General features: G+C 36.4%; 2 protein-coding genes across 2 annotated transcripts in view; one reads left to right on the top strand and one right to left on the bottom strand.

Annotated features, from left to right (window-relative positions):
• Positions 1-18,488, top strand: part of USP8 (ubiquitin specific peptidase 8) — a 58,674-nt gene that overhangs the window by 26,070 nt on the left and 14,116 nt on the right. Inside the window, exons 6-11 of the mRNA XM_061182144.1 lie at positions 94-136; positions 1,899-2,043; positions 5,995-6,157; positions 9,139-9,283; positions 9,585-9,805; positions 12,962-13,546. Coding sequence (XP_061038127.1) covers positions 94-136; positions 1,899-2,043; positions 5,995-6,157; positions 9,139-9,283; positions 9,585-9,805; positions 12,962-13,546 — 1,302 coding nt within the window. The remainder of the gene's footprint in view (positions 1-93; positions 137-1,898; positions 2,044-5,994; positions 6,158-9,138; positions 9,284-9,584; positions 9,806-12,961; positions 13,547-18,488) is intronic.
• On the bottom strand, positions 17,262-17,787 carry LOC133085211 (ATP synthase F(0) complex subunit C2, mitochondrial-like). The gene is given in 2 exon segments (XM_061182143.1): positions 17,262-17,582; positions 17,584-17,787. Coding segments are annotated over 2 exon segments (429 nt in total). The 5' UTR covers positions 17,755-17,787; the 3' UTR covers positions 17,262-17,324.

Raw genomic sequence — 18,488 nt, 5'->3', positions numbered from 1 at the left:
TTCAGTTTCAAAGAAGTATTAAAGTTGAACTTTTTCTATCTATAAAAATGTGTGTTTGTATTAAACTTGAAACTTTTTTTCCCTATGAAATAGATAAATGGTGAAAAGAGTGAAAAAAATGAGACTACAGAGAAAGGTAAGTGTGCACAGAAAGAGGGAGTTCTTTTAGGCTATCATTGAGGTCTTTTAATCAGAATAAGCTTCAGATTTTAGACAGTGAGATTCTTAGCATTGCGTTTAGTCTATATATGAGCTTTATTATCATTTTTCCTAACCTGTACAATAATATTGAAAATGTATTATATTCTGTATTTACATGTCATGGGGAATATTTATGGTAATATGCATTTGAAAACATGAAAACCACAGTTGGTACTTGTCATTGCTTTTTTTCAAGATATAATTTAGCATAGTGGTTAAGAGCATGGACTCTCAGAAGTCAGACTTCCTAGGTTTGAATACAGGCTCCTCTGAGTTTGCATGTCATCTTGAGCTTATTACTTCCCCTTTCTACTTTAGTTTCCCCATCTGTAAGGTAGGAATAATAATCGCATCTATTTCATAGTGTTATTGTGAGGATTGACTGAGTTAATGTATGTGACACTCTTAGAACACAGTAAACTTCATATAAGTAGCTGTTAGTACTTATGACTTTAAGTGGAAAACTTAAATATTTAAAGGCTTTTTCACTCCCCTCAAAAAAAATCTAAACCAGTAATTTGGATGTTATCCGTAGGTGGTGTTGATGCTCCAGTAACAAGTATGTGACCTAAACAACAAGACTTATTAGGCAATTGCCTAAGTTTTCCTCTCTCAGAAAAGGTTTAATTTAAACATTAATTGTATGTAACACTAAAATTAATTATCTATTTAAAATGTTTCCATACAACAATTTAAAAAATAAAACTGAGTGTAGTAAGGTACCTTCCTAAAAGCTGTTATCAATTCATTCTAAGATTAGTTTTTATCCATATATTCCTTTGTATCTCACCCTGCTTAGGTGTTGCACGTCTTGGTGGTTTGTTCTCCACTTTAGATTGTTTTGTTATCAGAATGATCTTGATGGTTAGAAAGGGAAGTAAGATGGTTATTAGCAACTGGGTATTTTAGCTTAGGAGATGGTGTGACTGTGTTCTTCGTACAGCTTACTGCTGAAATAGTTCTTTCCATATTTAAGCTTCCTTTTAGTGCTTTTTAATCTTTCACTTCAGGTGGTAGAACCTGGAAGAGGAAAATAGCAACATAGGGAATATTTATTTTGGCTAAATATTAAAGGGCTAGATATTAAACATTTTAGGCTTGGGGGGCCCTGTTGTCCTTGCAAGGAAGCAGCCATAGACAATATGTAAACAAATGAGTGTAGCTGTGTTCCAGTGAAAATAAGTGGCCATAGTTTACCAACCCCAGATGTGGAACACAGATAACAAACTTTTGGCTTATTATTCTAGGAAACCTACAAGTTTTTCAGATAGCCTCCATAAGACCCCATGGAGACTTTTAAAAAAGAATTTAGAACCTTCCAAGAACTTTTGAACCACAGGTATTTCTTCTGGTTGACATTTCTCAAATGGCTTGATTTTTTAAAATAGAATATTTTCATGAGACACACATACTAATTTATTTTATACAACAGCAGAGCCCACACCAGATGTAGTTGTAACATCACCAGCAAGTTTTGGTATTTAAGTCTTTATAAACAAAGCATTGAACTAGTTTTTTGATAAATGTCAAAAACATAAATTGTATTTAAAATTAGTTTAAAAAGTAATAAATAATATGACAGACTAGCAAGTATATGACACTTCTAGGAAAAGCTATGCTTGTCCTGTATTTAGTGATATGATAGCACACGGAACTAGGTGTTTCATGTCACTTATATTGTCTCTCTCGATTCCAAGGAGCAATCACAGCAAAGGAGCTTTACACAATGAGGATGGATAAAAACATCAGCTTGATTATAATGGATGCTCGAAGAATGCAGGATTATCTGGATTCCCATATTTCAAATTCTCTCAGTGTTCCTGAAGAAGCCATCAGTCCAGGGTGGGTCGCTGTATATTTAGATAAAATGGTAAACTGTGGACAGTAGTAAATATTACTACTTAGCATCCAAGCTAAATGTGATAAAGTAGTCTTTTCTTTTCCTGTGGACCTTTTCATTCTTTGCTCCTTAGTGGCACACCTTACCCTTTCTGAAGGGTAGTGTAAAGGACATTCCAGTTTGGCTGTTTTTTCTTATCTATGGCATTTGGAGTCTTATTAGAAGAGAAATGAAACTCCCTTGTGTGTCCTCTTTCCCCAGGTGTTTGTTGACTAATTTCTCCTGCTATTTTTTATTTGAATTGCTTTCTATTTTGAAATTCCCCGTACTATTATCTGTGGGAAAAGATTACACAAATACTTTTTCGAAGAAGAAGCAGGATAGCTAAGTGATTAAGAAAAAATACAGGCTCTAAAATTAGACTATATTCAGACTATATATTATAACTCTGTCTCTTATTAGCTACATTACTTCTAGCTAGTGGCCTAACCTCTCTAAGCCCATGTTTCCATCTGTGAAATGGGAATAATGATAGTACCTATCTCAGAAGTTTTGAGAAGTTTAAATGACAAATTTTATATATGCACACAGATAACACAGTGCCTGGCACTAGTAAGGACTTACTAAAAAAAAATACCTTTTTCTTTCTTTTTTGATAAGAAGGCCTTTAACCTATAAAATAATTTAAAGTTACTTGCATGAATGTATGGTATATTAGAAACTATCATAATAATGATAGGGCTAAAACTCCAGTCCAGGGCTATTTTCAACTATTATGAGTGTTATAAAAATTATATAACCTCTCTAGGTCTTAGTTTATGGGACTGGATTAGTTAAAATCTGTGGTCCATTCCAGTACTAACTTAAGCAACCTTAAAAAGATATATTTTTAAAGTTAGGTAATAAAATTTGCATAGTTTTTAGTATATTGCCGAGGCTTATGAATGTTCGAACTGAAGAATAAAGTGCTTTGTAAGTATGCTATTTAAAAATGAGATTAGAAAGGAAAACAAAAAATTAAAAAAAGAAAGACAAGAAAATTTTTTTAAATCAAATAAAAATTTAAAAAGGAAAAAAAAATGAGATGAGGGTGCATAGTCTAATCAAGTAGGTATGAATATATTTCCAGGATTTGAAAAGAGAAAGTTATGATTAATCTTTGATGATCTAATCTTTACTGACAGAAAGCTGGTGACTTTTATTAACTGTTTCCCAAAATGTGAGAATTTGACTAATGTGAAACTCAAGATGAGTTTAGGTTGAAGATTGAAGATGAATTGCATACCAAGAAAATTATTACCTTTTAATTTCTGTTTCAATCCTGAATTAGTTAAAAGAAGTTTCAATTTGGTGCTAGCATTCCTTTTTAGTATTTCATAATATCCCTTTTTTACCAGAGAGCAGGCCTCAGAGCTCACTGTAGGCAACAGTATCTTCAGCTAGCTGATGGTGAATACTATATTACTAGTTTTTCACTGTCTGTTTTAAAATTTTAATACAGCATAATATACACATGAAATCACTCTTATCCTCAGTATTTAGCCCAGTCAGTTTTCAAAAACTGAATGCATCCATTTACCTAGCATCTGGACCAAGAAACAGAACATTACCATCACTGCAGAAGCCTCTCTTATGCCACCTGTCAGTAGCTACCCTTATCCCCACCCACCCAAGGGAACCACCAACAGAATAGATTTGTTTTTGTAGTTTATATAAATGGAATCATACAGTCTAAAGTCTTTATGTCTGGCTTCTTGTACTCAACCTTATGTTTATGAGAGTCATGTATACTATTGTGTGTAGTTGTAATTTGTTTATTCTTATTGCTATATGGTGATCTATTATGTGAACATAGCATAATTTACTGATCTGTTTTATTTACTTTTAGGATTATCCTTTATTTATTGGATATGATGCTATTTTCCATGTATATAGGAATATACATATTCCTGTTAAAACAAATTTAAGTAAAGGATCACTTGCAGTTAAATAATTAAATTAAAACATTACACAGTAGACAAGGTAGAGGAGAGTTGCAGCAGCTTGTGAAGGGGTTACATGAAAGACTGAAGTTTGGGGAGTATTGACTGATATTATTGTTTCCCAAACTAGTATTCTGCAGAATACTGATGTTGAGTGTTTAGACAGAGTGATTTAGGCAACTATGTCCTTAGTGTCAGCAATTGTCCTTAAGAATATCCTGTTTCAATTTTTCTCATTCTTTGTTGCCCAAGCATCCTTCTAATCTCTATATATCAAGTGAGACTTATTACAAAACGGTATTTTATATTTCTTTTTTTTCCTTATTTCCTAGAAGGTATGGTAACCAACATTATTATATAGGAACAGGATTTTTTCCCCTTCAATTAGTTAAACCATTTAGTTTTACTTAGAATACAAGTTTCTGCCCAGCTTGCCAGTATCACCAGTTAAATACCTGAAATACGTAGGTGCTTTGCTAGGAATAATATGGAGTTCCTTTCCTGGAGGAGCAAATCTGTATTATTCATTCCATCGTTCAGCAGATATTTACTGAGCACTTATTATGGGCTGGGTTACTGTGGTTCTAAGTGCTGGGGCTAAATCATTGAACAGACAAAAATCTTTGCTTCATGAAGCTTATATTTTAACAGGGAGGTGGGATAGGTGAGACAGACAATAAATCTTACAATGTGTATCTTGTGTTGATAAGTGCTATGGAGATGGTTGTGTCAAGTGTGTATGTTGGGGTGAGCATTGAAAATTTTAATCCATGAAGGCTTCATGGAGAAGTTATTCCTGAGCTAATCTTGAGATACGGGAAATGAGTGATGCAGTTATCTGAGGGAAGAGGGTTCCAGACAGAGGGGACAGTAGGAGCAGAGGTAATTAGGCAGGCGCATACCTACATAAACCAGGAATTACTAGGGAGCCAAGGGTGGAGTGGAGAAAGGGGGAGTAAGTTAGTAACTAGTGATGAGGAAGTTGAAGTAATAGGATTGGAGAGAGGGGCCACGCATCGGGCCATGGGAAGGCCTTTAGGTAAGAACTTAAGCTTTTGTGTGAGTGAAGGAGGACGTGAACAGCATGCTTTAGTGTAGAGTTGGTATTGTTCACAGGTGATGATATAGAAGGCAGCACAGCAAAACAGCTAAGAGCATAGACGTGAGCCAGATTGCCTGAATTTGAATTCTGGCTCCACTTGGCAACTGTAACCTTGGGTAGGTTACTTAACCTCTTTGGGCCTGTTTCCCCATCTATAAAATGAGGATAATAATGCCTGTTTTATAGGAGTATAGTGAGGATCTAGTGAGAGTCAATGAGAATAAAACATTTAGAATAGCACCTGGCACATAGTAAATGCTGTATGTGTTTGTTAAATAAGCTGTATGTGTTTGTTAAATAAGCATTTTGGTATTTGGTTAACTCTTAATTATCTCTATAGGTATAAGAGAACTGAAATATAAACAGTGTTACCCAGATGCCCCCCCCCCACCAATTATTTATATTTGGCTGAGACATACTCAGATGACTTCCTGTGTTTTCATTTTTGGCCCTTTTTTTTTTACATAAAGGGTCAACTGAGTCTATTTCTTTCAGTCTCTAATAATTACTAAAATATATTCCAATATTAGGCAGTGGTAAAGGTGTTAAACACTTTAGGCTATATACTATCTTAACATACAGTCTGACCTTAGAAAGGAAGCTGTCTTAAAGTTTGCTATGGTATGGGGAAATTTCCTGGCAGTCCAGTGGTTAGGACTTCAAGCTGTCACTGATGAGGGCCCTGGTTCGATCCCTGGTCAGGGAACTAAAATCCCACAAGCCCCACAACATGGCCAAAAAAAACAAAAAAACAAAAAAACGTTTGCTAGGGTATGATAAAGACTGAAGAACAAAACTCAGTGTCTTATATTAGTATGTTAGGACCTCTCATCTACTTTTGCCCCAATACAAATGTTAATACATTTCAGAGTCACTGCTAGTTGGATTGAAGCAAACCTCCCAGATGATTCTAAAGACACATGGAAGAAGAGAGGGAATGTGGATTATGTGGTACTTCTTGACTGGTTTAGTACTGCAAAAGATTTACAACTTGGAACAACTCTACGGAGTCTGAAAGATGCACTTTTCAAGGTTAGCAAGTTTCCTTGTTAGTTTACTGTAATTGCAAGCCTTCTCTGGTTGTTGGAAAGGTATGTCGACTAGTTGATTATCTTAAGGACATGAAGATCCGACATGCTTTGGTTGTAGACTTTTAAAAAATTCAGATTTAAAAGACCAGTTTTGACTCACCCAATAACAATAAACTGATCTTTATAAAGTAGGATATTAGAATTTTCCGAAACATAAATTGTCTGGAAAAAAGTGTTATTTTTTGTTATGAAACATAAAGGCAAAGGAAAAAGTCACTAAGGAAAAAGAAATTGATAGATTTGACTTAATAAAATAAAAACGTAGGTGTGCAAAAAAATACCAGATTTGAAGGCAGAAGACAAAAAAAAAAATTTGCAACAAATATGGCAGTGATTTAGAACACCTAAAATCTGAAGAGCTTTTGCAAATAAATAAGAAAATTACTTAAGATAAAATGTTGAAATAAGCAGTGGACACAGATAAGACGTAAACAGAAGAAGATATGCAAGTGACAAAAACATAAAAATGTCAACTTGACTAGTAATCAGAGAAATGCAAATTGAAACAGTAAATGCCACTTTCATGATCAAATTAACAAAGATAAAAAATAATACTCGGTTTAATTTGTTAAATTATTAAACAATAATAGCACTGAATGCTGGTGAGCAAGGGTAAGTATAAAACTCAGTCTGCTGGTAGGAGGGTCAATTGATGGAACATTGCCCTCCAGGAGAGTAATCTTAAAAGCCTTGAAACAAATCATGCTTCAAAGTAAGGAATCTAGAAATATACCCAGATATAGGCCAACATATGAGATTGCCAATATTCAACTACTGTTAAGTCCCCTACATACGAACGAGTTCCGTTCCAAGAGCGTGTTCGTAAGTCCAATTTGTTCCTAAGTCCAACAAAGTTAGCCTAGGTACCAACTAATGCAATTGGCTATATAGTACTGTATTTTATTAGGTTTATAATACTTTTCACACAAGTATTACATAAAAAACAAACACAAAAAAATAAAGAAAACATTTTTAATCTTACAGTACAGTACCTTGAAAAGTACAGTAGTATAGTACAACAGCTGGCATACAGGGGCTGGCATCGAGTGAGCAGGCAAGAAGAGTCACTGACTGGAGGAGGGAGAGGAGGTGGGAGATGGGAGAGCTGAAGGATCGTCAGCAATAGGAGACAGAGGGCAAGATGCAATTTCACTCACGCCTGACTTTGATGGAACGCACGTTCGCATCTTCAAAAGTTTGCAACTTGAAGGTTCGTGTGTAGAGGATTTGACCTAAAAAAGTGGCAGCTTCATAAAGTTAGCTGAAAGTTTAGTGTATGATAAAGATGACATAACAGATCAGTGAGGAAAAGATGGATTGAAATAACTGGTTTGACGACAGCTGGCTAGCCAGCAAGTAAAAGAAAGGGGATCCCTACCTTATTTCTTAGACCACACTAGATTCCAAATGGGTAAAAGATATAAATATGTTGATTCAAACAATGAACTACTAGGAAAAAGCATTGATAAGTGTTTTTATTACCTTGATCCTGAACCAAGAGGCTAATATTTTTGACCGTGTTAAAAACACCACAAATAAAATAAAAAGTCAATTAAGGGAAAATATTTGTAACAAATATGACAAAGACCTATTTTCCTTAATATTCAGAGTACATTCACTGTTTACCAAGAAGATAGCAAATTCTATAGAAAAATGGGCAAAAGATGAGATTAGTTAAGCCATAGACTATAAAGGGTTAATAAACATATTAAAATATGTTCAGCTTCACAAATAAATACTAACTAAAACAACCTGGGCTTCCCTGGAGGCGCAGTGGTTAAGAATCTGCCTGCCAATGTAGGGGACACAGGTTCAAGCCCTGGTCTGGGAAGATCGCACATGCTGCAGAGCAACTGAGCCTGTGCTCTAGAGCCCACGTGCCACAACTACTGAATCCCACGCACCTAGAGCCCGTGATCCACAACAAGAGAAGCCACCGCAATGAGAAGCCCGCGCACCGCAACGAAGAGTAGCCCCCGCTCGCTGCAACCAGAGAAAGCCTGCACACAGCAACGAAGATCCAACACAGCCAAAATAAATAAATTAATTAATAAAATAAAATAAAACAACTCACTTTATGTCCACCAGTTTGATAAAAATTATAACGACTTATAACGGGCATTCTCATACACTGTTGGTAAATGTGTAAATTGGTATTGTCTTTTTGAAGGGCAGTTTGGTGGCATCTACCAAACTTTTAAGCCAACAGTTCTCCTAGGAAATTATTGTACAGAATACACAAACATATTTTTAAAAGATCATTTCAAAGATTAGCAATATACTTTAAAAGCCTTAAAATGTTCATGACCCTTGGCTTAGCAGCTCCACTTGTGGGGATTTTCCCTAGTAGAGTTGATTGGGTATGTACATGTATGAGGATTTTAGTTTTTATCTCAGCATTGTTTATAATTAAATAGGAAAAATAATAATTGTTCAAATGATTGATTCAGTTTTGGCGTGTGTGTGTGTATGTCTGTATAAAATACAATATTATCTGTTCATTACAGATGATGAGATAGTTCTTTATTAATAACAGATGTTCATGTAAGAGAAAAGCAGCATAAGTTTCATTGTTTTATAAAAATAAAATTTAAAAAGAAGTATGTCTATGTAGAAAACTGTAAAAATAAACTCTAAAATGTTAAAGTGGTACCTCTGGGTGATGAGGTTATAGAAGATTTTTATTGTATATTAAGTTGTTTTCCTATTTTTCTTCTAAGATCATGGATTACTCGTGTGGTTTTAAAAACCTGATCTATCCATTTGTTTCACTTAATGCTGAATTTTGAATTCAGCTCTCTCTTTGTTTTAATCATTTAGAAGATGAATCTTTTAAGAGCAATTTTAATATTCAGTTTTGTTGTGTTTTTAGCTGTCAAGAGGCTGCCTCCATGTTAAACATACCATTTCCTTATTTTATAGTGGGAAAGTAAAACTGTCCTGCACAATGAGCCTTTGGTTTTAGAAGGAGGCTATGAAAATTGGCTCCTTTGTTATCCACAGTATACAACAAATGCTAAAGTCACTCCACCCCCACGAGGCAAGAATGAAGAGGTGTCTGTCTCATGTATGTATGTGAAAATTTTTGTTTAAAATTGCTTCGGTAAAATAAACTTTATTTATGTTCTCAGGGTAATGTTCTTGGTTGTGTATGCATTTGTCCTGTCAGATAGCAGTTTGCTTTTAGGCATAAAAATACAAGATGTCCCCATCCCGGAAGTTAATGTTTATTAATTCTTTAAGGCTGTTGTGGCTGTCACCTCTTAGTTTACATTTAACTATCACATATAACATGCATGAGATATGAAGTACTGTTTATGGGGTTTGCTGTTCTTTCAAAAAGATTTTTATTCTTTTGGGGATTTTAGTGGATTTTACTTACCCCTCACTGGAAGAATCAGTTCCTTCTAAACCTACTGCCCAGATCACACCTCCTACAGAAGTCAATGAAAACATAGAAGTGATAAACAATCAAGATGAGAGAGTGGGACCACTGAATATATCAACTCCAGTTGAACCAATTGCTGCTTCTAAATCTGATGTTTCACCCATAATTCAGCCAGTGCCTATTATAAAGAATGTTCCACAGGTATGTTCTTGATTTTCTTTTAAATTTATTGTCTCTTTTTTTTTAATATTATTATTAAATATATAGTATAGAAATATGTGTCTAGCATATATATGCCTTCAATATTTTAGAAAGAAAAATATTGAGAAATACCTATATGTTTTGGTACCTTTTTTGCTATAAAAATTTTTCATTATAATTGTCTTACTGCCACAGCAATATTAGAATAACTAATTGGAAGGATTTTAAACCCAGCTGGGTCCATTTAGTACAGGCAGTATTAATGAAAGACAGTATTAGCACAGTGAAGTTGAACAACACTTTCAGGTGTTTTTTATTATAATTTAATTCATAGTATTTTCCCAAATAATTTGGCTTATAGATGATAGATATGTGATGTCAATATTTTGGTTTTGAAATAGTACTTTAGTTCCATTTCCTTAGAATTTGACACATAAATAACAGGCATGTTTTAACAATAATTATTTAAAAGAGTTTAAATAAAAGATGTTACAATAGGAGGCTTTCCTGGTGGCGCAGTGATTAAGAATCTGCCTGCCAGTGCAGGGGACACGGGTTCAAGCCCTGGTCCGGGAAGATCCCACATGCCGCGGAGCAACTAAGCCCGTGCACCACAACTGCTGAGCCTGCGCTCTAGAGCCCGCATGCCACAACTACTGAAGCCCGCGCGCCTAGAGCCTGTGCTCCCAACAAGAGAAGCCACCACAATGAGAAGCCCGCGCACTGCAACGAAGAGTAGTCCCCGCTTGCCGCAACTAGAGAAAGCCCGCACGCAGCAACGAAGACCCAACGCAGCCAAAAATTAAATAAATAAATTAATTTATTAAAAAAAAAAAGATGTTACAATAAAAAACTTGTAGCATCTTTCTCTTCATTAGATTTTACTTAAAGGAAGGTTAACTGATTCTTTCCTGTGTGTTTTCCAACAAGATTTTTTAGCATTTACTTTTAATTTTTTTTCCTCAGATATATTTAAATAGTATTTCACATTTGAAGTGGATGACATCTGGTTTGTGGAGCAGGCTCTGATTAGAAAAATAAGTCATTTTTTTGTTATAAAATGAAGTGGTTCATTTCTTCATTTTTTACGGCCTGCTTTTAATATTTCTGATTAAATCTTAAGACTAAATAGTGTTTGAATAAATTATTCTTAAAATGGAAATTTAAGAAATTTTAAAAAGAGCTTATGATATTGCACTTCCTTTCAACTTAATCAACATGTTATTTGCACCCTAATCCCTTTGTGACTTTCCAAGATATGTACAATTTATCAAACACATTTTGAGGATTTCCTGTATGAAACAAAACATGAAGATTTACAAATATGGGTAAGCCATGGATTCTGTCTGATGTTTAGGAGAGACATGGACAAAATCAGCCACAGCATAATGCAGAATATCCTAAATGTTTTTAATAGTCACTAGAGCACACAGCAAGGAGAGAAATTCTGACTGAGAGTGGATATCATCAGGGGGTCTTCATGGAGGAGGTAGTATTTTTATCTGAGTTTTAAGGATTGAGTAGGATTTGAGAGACAAGTGGAAAATTGTATGACTGAAGGCACAAATTATGTTCTGGGGTCAGTGAGTAGTTTTGACGTGCTTGGGCACAGCTCTCAGTTGGAGACAGGTGAGTGTGATAGTAGATAAGATTGGAAAAGTGGACAGAAGTCATCAAGAGAGACTTGGATCTCTTTTGGAATTTTATCCTGGAGGCAAAAGGAAACTGTTAAAGAATTTTAAACTTGAAAGTAACAAGATCATAGCTATGCTTTTAATATGAGTGGAAAATGGATTATTGCCAAAATGTGGATGAAAACATTTATTTTGGTCTTGTTCACCTTTTATTAACCTCATTCTCATGGTGGTTCTTCCCACTTCATTCTCAAATAAATTTAGAAAAGGGGGCGGGGAATGGTTTTGTTTTTATTTTAAGTGAAGAGGCAAAAAGAGAAGTAAGGAGCAAAGGAATGATTCCTTCTTCCTATGGTAGTGTTTCTAATGGAAAAACATAGTTCATTTTGTAAGAACACTACACAGGTTGTTACTGGCAGATATTCTCATTTTTGTTTCAGTAAACTTCATTCTCAAGAAATGATGTTAGGGTCACTTTTAACAATTTTGTATGGTTAGTATGTTGTTAAATTGAGGTAATTACTCAATTTGTCATTAGTATCTTATCTCTTATGAAAGTTGTTACGAATATTTTATTCATTTGCCCTGCAACATTTATTTACTAAGTGTCAGGCACAATCTCTACCCTCCTGGAGCTTATGTGCTCAGAGGGAGGAAAGATTTTAAACAGACAATTATAGTTGTTTAATCAGAATCCCAGTAAGTACTATGAGGGAAAAGAATAGGGTATTATGAGGGCATATATCAGGGGACTTGGCTAGTCTTAGGGATCAGGGAAGTGTTTAAGGAAGAGATATTTAAGCCAAGATCTAATGTTGTGGTGGGGATTATCTAGATGAACAGCTGGTATAAAGACCTGAGTTGGGAAGGAGCATGGCATCTTTGAGGAATTAAGTGGAGGGAGGCAAGTATGGCTGGTGTAACAAGTAGTATGAGGTAAGATTGGGGAGATAGGCAGAAGTGAGACCACACAGGCATGGCAAGGATTTTAGATGTAATCTAAGTACAGTGAGTGGCTATTTCAAATAAGGTTTTAAGTCGGTGGTCGGATTTGTGCTTTAAAATGATTACTCTGGTAACAGTGTGGAGAAATAAATTTTCTGGTTTGAGCAACTATTTGCACAGTGGTCACACCCATGTGTTTGTGGGGCGAAATCATGAATTCACTTTTGACCGTTTTAGGTTTGTGGTATATGTGAGACACTCACATGAAGATATTGAGTAGGCAGTTGGTTATGTAGAAATGGAACTTTAGGTATGCCCAGGTCTGGGTTTTATGTTTTAGAGTGAACTCTTCATATACAGAACATATCAGGGTATTGAAAGTGTGGAATCAAGAGGACGTAAGTGCCAAGTGCCTTCTGAGAAATCTTGACATTGGATAATTTACAAGTAGATGTTTTGGTAGATGCTGTCTCCACACAGTGATGGTTCTTTTATCACAACTTGATATCAAGAACTGAGGTTACTGTGTTCCTGGATTTTGACAAAAGTATGTTTTTCTCTGTTTTTGTTGATATAGATTGATCGTACTAAAAAACCGGCAGTCAAATTGCCTGAAGATTATAGAATAAAATCTGAAAGTACAGATCATGAGCAACAGTCTCCTCAGAATGGAAAAGTTGTTCCTGATCGGTCCACAAAACCGGTGTTTCCCCCGCCAACGGCCATGTTAACAGATGAAGAAAAAGCTCGTATTCATGCGGAAACTGCTCTTCTAATGGAGAAAAACAAACAAGAAAAAGAACTTAGAGAAAGGCAGCAAGAGGAACAGAAAGAGAAACTGAGGAAAGAAGAAGAAGAACAAAAAGACAGAAAAAAACAAGAAGCTGAAGAAAATGAAATCACAGAGAAGCAACAAAAAGCAAAAGAACAAATGGAAAAGAAAGAAAGTGAACAGGCCAAGAAAGAAGATAAAGAAACCTCAGCAAAGAAGGGCAGAGAAATAACAGGAGTAAAAAGACAAAGTAAAAGTGAACATGAAACTACTGATGCCAAGAAATCTGTGGAAGATAGGGGGAAAAGGTGTCCAACCCCAGAAGTGCAGAAAAAGTCAACGGGAGATGTGCCCCATGCCTCTGTGGCAGGAGATTTGAGTTCAGGCAAGGTAAGCAGAAACACACAGTACAGGTTGCCAACTAAGTGTAATAAAATGTATATAAAAAGATGACACCAGTAGCATTCCATAAACAGGGCAGGCATTTTAAGTAATTTTCTTAGGAGATGATAGATTTGTACTGATCCACCTACATTTGCTTACCTACTCTTATTTGATTGGTTGGGAATGGAATTGCTTTTTGTGTCTATGAAATGCAACATATTTTCGATAATTGAGATAAATAGCTACGTTCTTTTTTTTTAATAAATTTTTATATTTATTTTTGGCTGCATTGGGTCTTCGTTGCTGCACTTGGGCTTTTCGCTAGTTGCAGCGAGCGGGGGCTACTCTTCGTTGCGGTGCTCGGGCTTCTCATTTTGGTGGCTTCTCTTGTTGCGGAGCACGGGCTCTAGGCGCAAGGGCTTCAGTAGTTGTGGCACGTAGGCTCAGTAGTTGTGGCTCACGGGCTCTAGAGCACAGGCTCAGCAGTTGTGGCGCATGGGCTTAGTTGCTCCACGGCATGTGGAATCTTCCCAGACCAGGGCTCAAACCCATGTCCCCTGCATTGGCAGGCGGATTCTTAACCACTGCACCACCAGGGAAGTTCTACATTCTTTATTTTTATTCTTGATGTATGATCATCAGAAGACTAGAATGAAATATAATCTGATCTCCGAATGGAGGAATTTGCTGCCAAATATTTATATAATGAAGTTTGTCTCTGCTTAGAATATGTCCAAAATCAGTGACATGTGAATGAACCAACATTTATCTTTGTGTATAATGACTTTTTTTGTCAGGTCTATGTCATTTTGTTTGTTGATTCATCTAGTCAATAATATTGGCAATAACCCCATTAATGTTGCCTTTTTCTGCCCTTGGCTATTCCCCAACATTGATTTTCATAATTTTGGAGGAGATATTTTTTCTTTTTCTTTTTCTTTTTTTTTTTTTTGGCTGTCCCGTGCAGCTTTCAGGATCTCAGTTCCCAGACCAGGGATTGAACCTGGCCACGGCAGTGAAAGCACCAGATCCTAACCACTAGACCACCAGGGAAGTCCCCTGGAGGAGATTTTTTTTTTAACCTAATAATATCGTGTATGCTTTTCATGGGCTTTTTTTTTTGCCTTTTTTTTATTTTGTTGCTGTTGTTGTCTATTATGCAATTAACAATGCCTTTCCCTTTTGAACACTAAACTAAATAAGTGTTTTGGGTTTTTTTAATCCTACTTTGTTTTTATTTTTTTCCTTCTAGTTATATTGAGATATAATTGACATACAGCACTGTATAAGTTTAAGGTGTACAGCATAATGATTTGACTTACATACATCATGAAATGATTATCACAGTAAATTTAATGAACACCCATCATCTCATAGAGGTACAAAATTAAAGAAACTAAAAAAAAAAATTGTGTGATAAGAACTCTTAGGATTTACTTTCTTAACGTCTTTCATATGTAACATACAGCAGTGTTGAGTATATTTGTCATGTCGTACATTACATACCCAGTACTTACTTACCTTATAACTGGAAGTTTGTACCTTACAACTACCTTCATCCAGTTCCCCCTACTCCCACCTCCCACCTCTGATAACCACAAATCTGATCTTTTTTCCTATGTGTTTGTTTGTTTTTGAAGTATAAATGATTTATAACACTCTGTTAGTTCCTGTTACACAACATAACGATTTGGTATTTCTATACATTTCAAAATGATCACCATAATGTCTAGTCGATATGTCACCATAGAAGGATACATAGCTATTGACTATATTCTCCACACTGTATATATTTCATCCCTGTGACATTTATTTTGCAACTGAAAGTTTATACCTCTTAATCTCCCTCACCTGTTTCTTTCCTCCCCACACTGTCCTCCCCTATGGCAACCACCTGTTTGTTCTCTGTATCTATAACTGTTTCTGTTTTATGTTTGTTCATTTGTTTTTTAGATCCTATATGTAAGCGAAATCATACAATATTTATCTTTTTGGGGCTGACTTATTTCACTTAGCATACTACCCTCTAGGTCCATCCATGTTGTCACAAATGGCAAGATTTCATTCTTTTTTTTTTTTTAATGGCTGACTAATGGGCACCTGGGTTGCTTCCATATCTTGGCTATTGTAAATAATGCTGCAATGAATATAGGGGTACATATATCTTTTCTAATTACTGTTTTGGGTTTCTTTGGATAAATAACCAGGAGTGGAATTGCTGGATCATATGGTAGTTCTATTTTTCATTTTTTAAGGAATCTCCATACTGTTTTTCATAGCGACTGTACCAATTTACATTCCCACCAACAGTGTTGTAGTAAGGTTCCTTTTTCTCCACATTCTCGCCAATACTTGTTATTTGTGGTCTTTTTGATAATAGCCATTTTGACAGGTGTGAGGTAATATCTCATTGTGGTTTTGATTTGCATTTCCCTGATGATTAGTGATGTTGAGCATCTTTTCATGTGCCTGTTGGCCATCTGTATGTGTTCTTCAGAAAAATGTCTATTCAGATCCTCTGCCCATTTTTAAATCAGGTTTTTTGTTTCTTTGATGTTGAGCTGTCTGAGTTCTTTGTATAATTTGGATATTAACCCCTTATCAGATATTATCATTTGCAAGTATCTTCTCCCATTCAGTAGGTGGCCTTTTCATCTTGTTGATAGTTTCCTTCTCTGTGCAAAAGCTTTTTAATTTGATATAGTCCCATTTGTTTATTTTTGCTTTTGTTTCCTTTGCCTGAGGAGACATATGCAAAAAAATATTACTAAGACCAATGTCAAAGAGTGTTCTGACTGTGTTTTCTTCTAGAAGTTTTATGGTTTCAGGTCTTACATTTAAGTCTTTAATCCATTTTGAATTTATTTTTGTGCATGTTGTAGGAGAATAGTCTAGTTTGATTCTTCTGCATGTAGCTGTCCAGTTTTTCCAACACCATTTTTGTTTTGTTTTTTGGGGTTTTTTTGTTTGTTTTACATCTTCTCTCTTGGTTTTTTTGTTTGTTTGGTTGATTTTGGTTTTGGTTTTTTTGGGGCTGCTTCACACAGCTTGCGGGATCTTAGTTCCCCGACCAGGGATTGCACTCAGGGCCACTGCAGTGAAAGCGTGGAGTCCTGACTATTGGACCACCAGGGAACTCCTGGCTTATTTTTAATATTAATAAAATGTCAGTGCTCTTTGAATGCTGAACTTTATAATGCATACATACTTTGAATTATTTCGTCCAATAAAAAGAAGTGTGGAAAAAAATTACTTGCTTCCTTATGTATCTCAAAGACCTGATCCATCAACAACACCATTTATTGAAGAGGTTGTCTTTTCCCCATTGTATATTCTTCCTCCCTTGTCATAGATTAATTGACCATATAAGTGTGGGTTCATTTCTGGCCTCTCTGTTCTGTTCCATTGATCTGTGTGGCTGTTTTTGTGCCAGTACCATACTGGTTTGATGACTGTAGGTTTGTAGTTGAAGTCAGGGAGCATGATTCCTCCAGTTCTGTTCTTTCCCAAGATTGCTTTGGCTATTTGGGGTCTTTTGTGTTTCTGTAAACATTTTAGATTATTTGTTCTAGTTCTGTGGAAAATGCCATTGGTGTCTTTTTTGTTTTGTTTTGTTTTTTTCTTTTTTCTTATTAATACAGTATTTATTTGTCTACCTTCTGTCAAACCCTGAGCCAACCCCTTTCCCCAGGCTGCCTGGGGTGGAAAAGGAACATACAGGAAAAGGAACATACAGGGCAGACAAAACACGGGAGAAAGAACTATGGAGGTGGAAACAGCCCCTTCACATGGCGAAGAGGATGAGAAAGGCCACCATCAGGCAAAAGAGTCCCATGGCTTCCGAGAGGGCAAAGCCCAGAATGGTGTAGGAAAAGAGCTGTTGCTTCAGAGAAGGGTTCCTGGCATAACCAATGATGAGGCTCCCAAACACAGTCCCAATCCCAGCCCCAGAGCCAGCCACCCCTACTGTGGCAGCCCCAGCTCCAGGGAACTTGGCTGCTGTGTCAGTGTCCCTTGAAATGGCACTGGTTTGGAAGCTGCGGGCTAGGAATAAGTGAGGTGGTCAGGGGACTCGGGGCTGCCAAGCTGCTGTGGCTGTCATCTGTCAGCGTCTCTGGTCGTTTCAGCACCACTGCAGACAGTGATCGGCTCATTAGAGGAGAGGTTCTCCTGATCAAGGAGGGGATGGAGACGAACTTGGTGCAAGTGTACATTTTCCAGGGCTGAAGGGCCGTGGCAGGAGAGCTGCTCCCAGTGCAGAGAAGAGAGAGCACCATTGGTGTTTTGACAGAGATTTCATTGAATCTGTAGATTGCCTTGGGTAGAATGGACATGTTAACAATATTAATTCTTCCAGTCCATGAGCACAGTATTATCTTTTCATCTGTTTGGGTCATCCTCAATTATCTTTCATCGGTGTCTTATAGTTTTCCAAGTACAGGTCTTTTACCTCCTTAGTTAGATTTATTCCTATATATTTTATTCTTTTTTTAAAATATTTATTTTCTTTATTTTTAAAAATTTTTTTTTGCTGCATCGGGTCTTAGTTGCAGCATGTGGGATCTCTCGTTGCAGCGCAGGCTCTTCGTTGTGGCGTTGGCTTCTTCTCTCTAGTTGTGGCGTGTGGGTCTTCTCTCTCTAGTTGTGGCATGAGGGCTCTGTAGTTGTGGTGTGTGGGCTTCAGAGCACATGGGCTCTGTAGTTTGTGGCATGCGGGCTCTCTCATTGAGGCGTGCGAGCTCAGTAGTTGTGACACGCAGACTTAGTTGCCCTGCGGCATGTGGGATCTTAGTTCCCCGACCAGGGATCGAACCCACGTCCCCTGCATTGGAAGGCAGATTCTTTACCACTGGACCACCAGGGAAGGCCCTGTTTTATTCTTTTTGATGCAATTGTAGATGGAATTGTTTTCTTAATTTCTTTCTGATAGTTCATTATTAGTGTATAC

Source organism: Eubalaena glacialis, chromosome 2 (genome assembly GCF_028564815.1).
Source record: "Eubalaena glacialis isolate mEubGla1 chromosome 2, mEubGla1.1.hap2.+ XY, whole genome shotgun sequence".
Classification (NCBI taxonomy): domain Eukaryota; kingdom Metazoa; phylum Chordata; class Mammalia; order Artiodactyla; family Balaenidae; genus Eubalaena; species Eubalaena glacialis.
The sequence above is the reverse complement of the archived record's forward strand: the minus strand, read 5'-3'. Positions and strand labels throughout refer to the sequence as shown.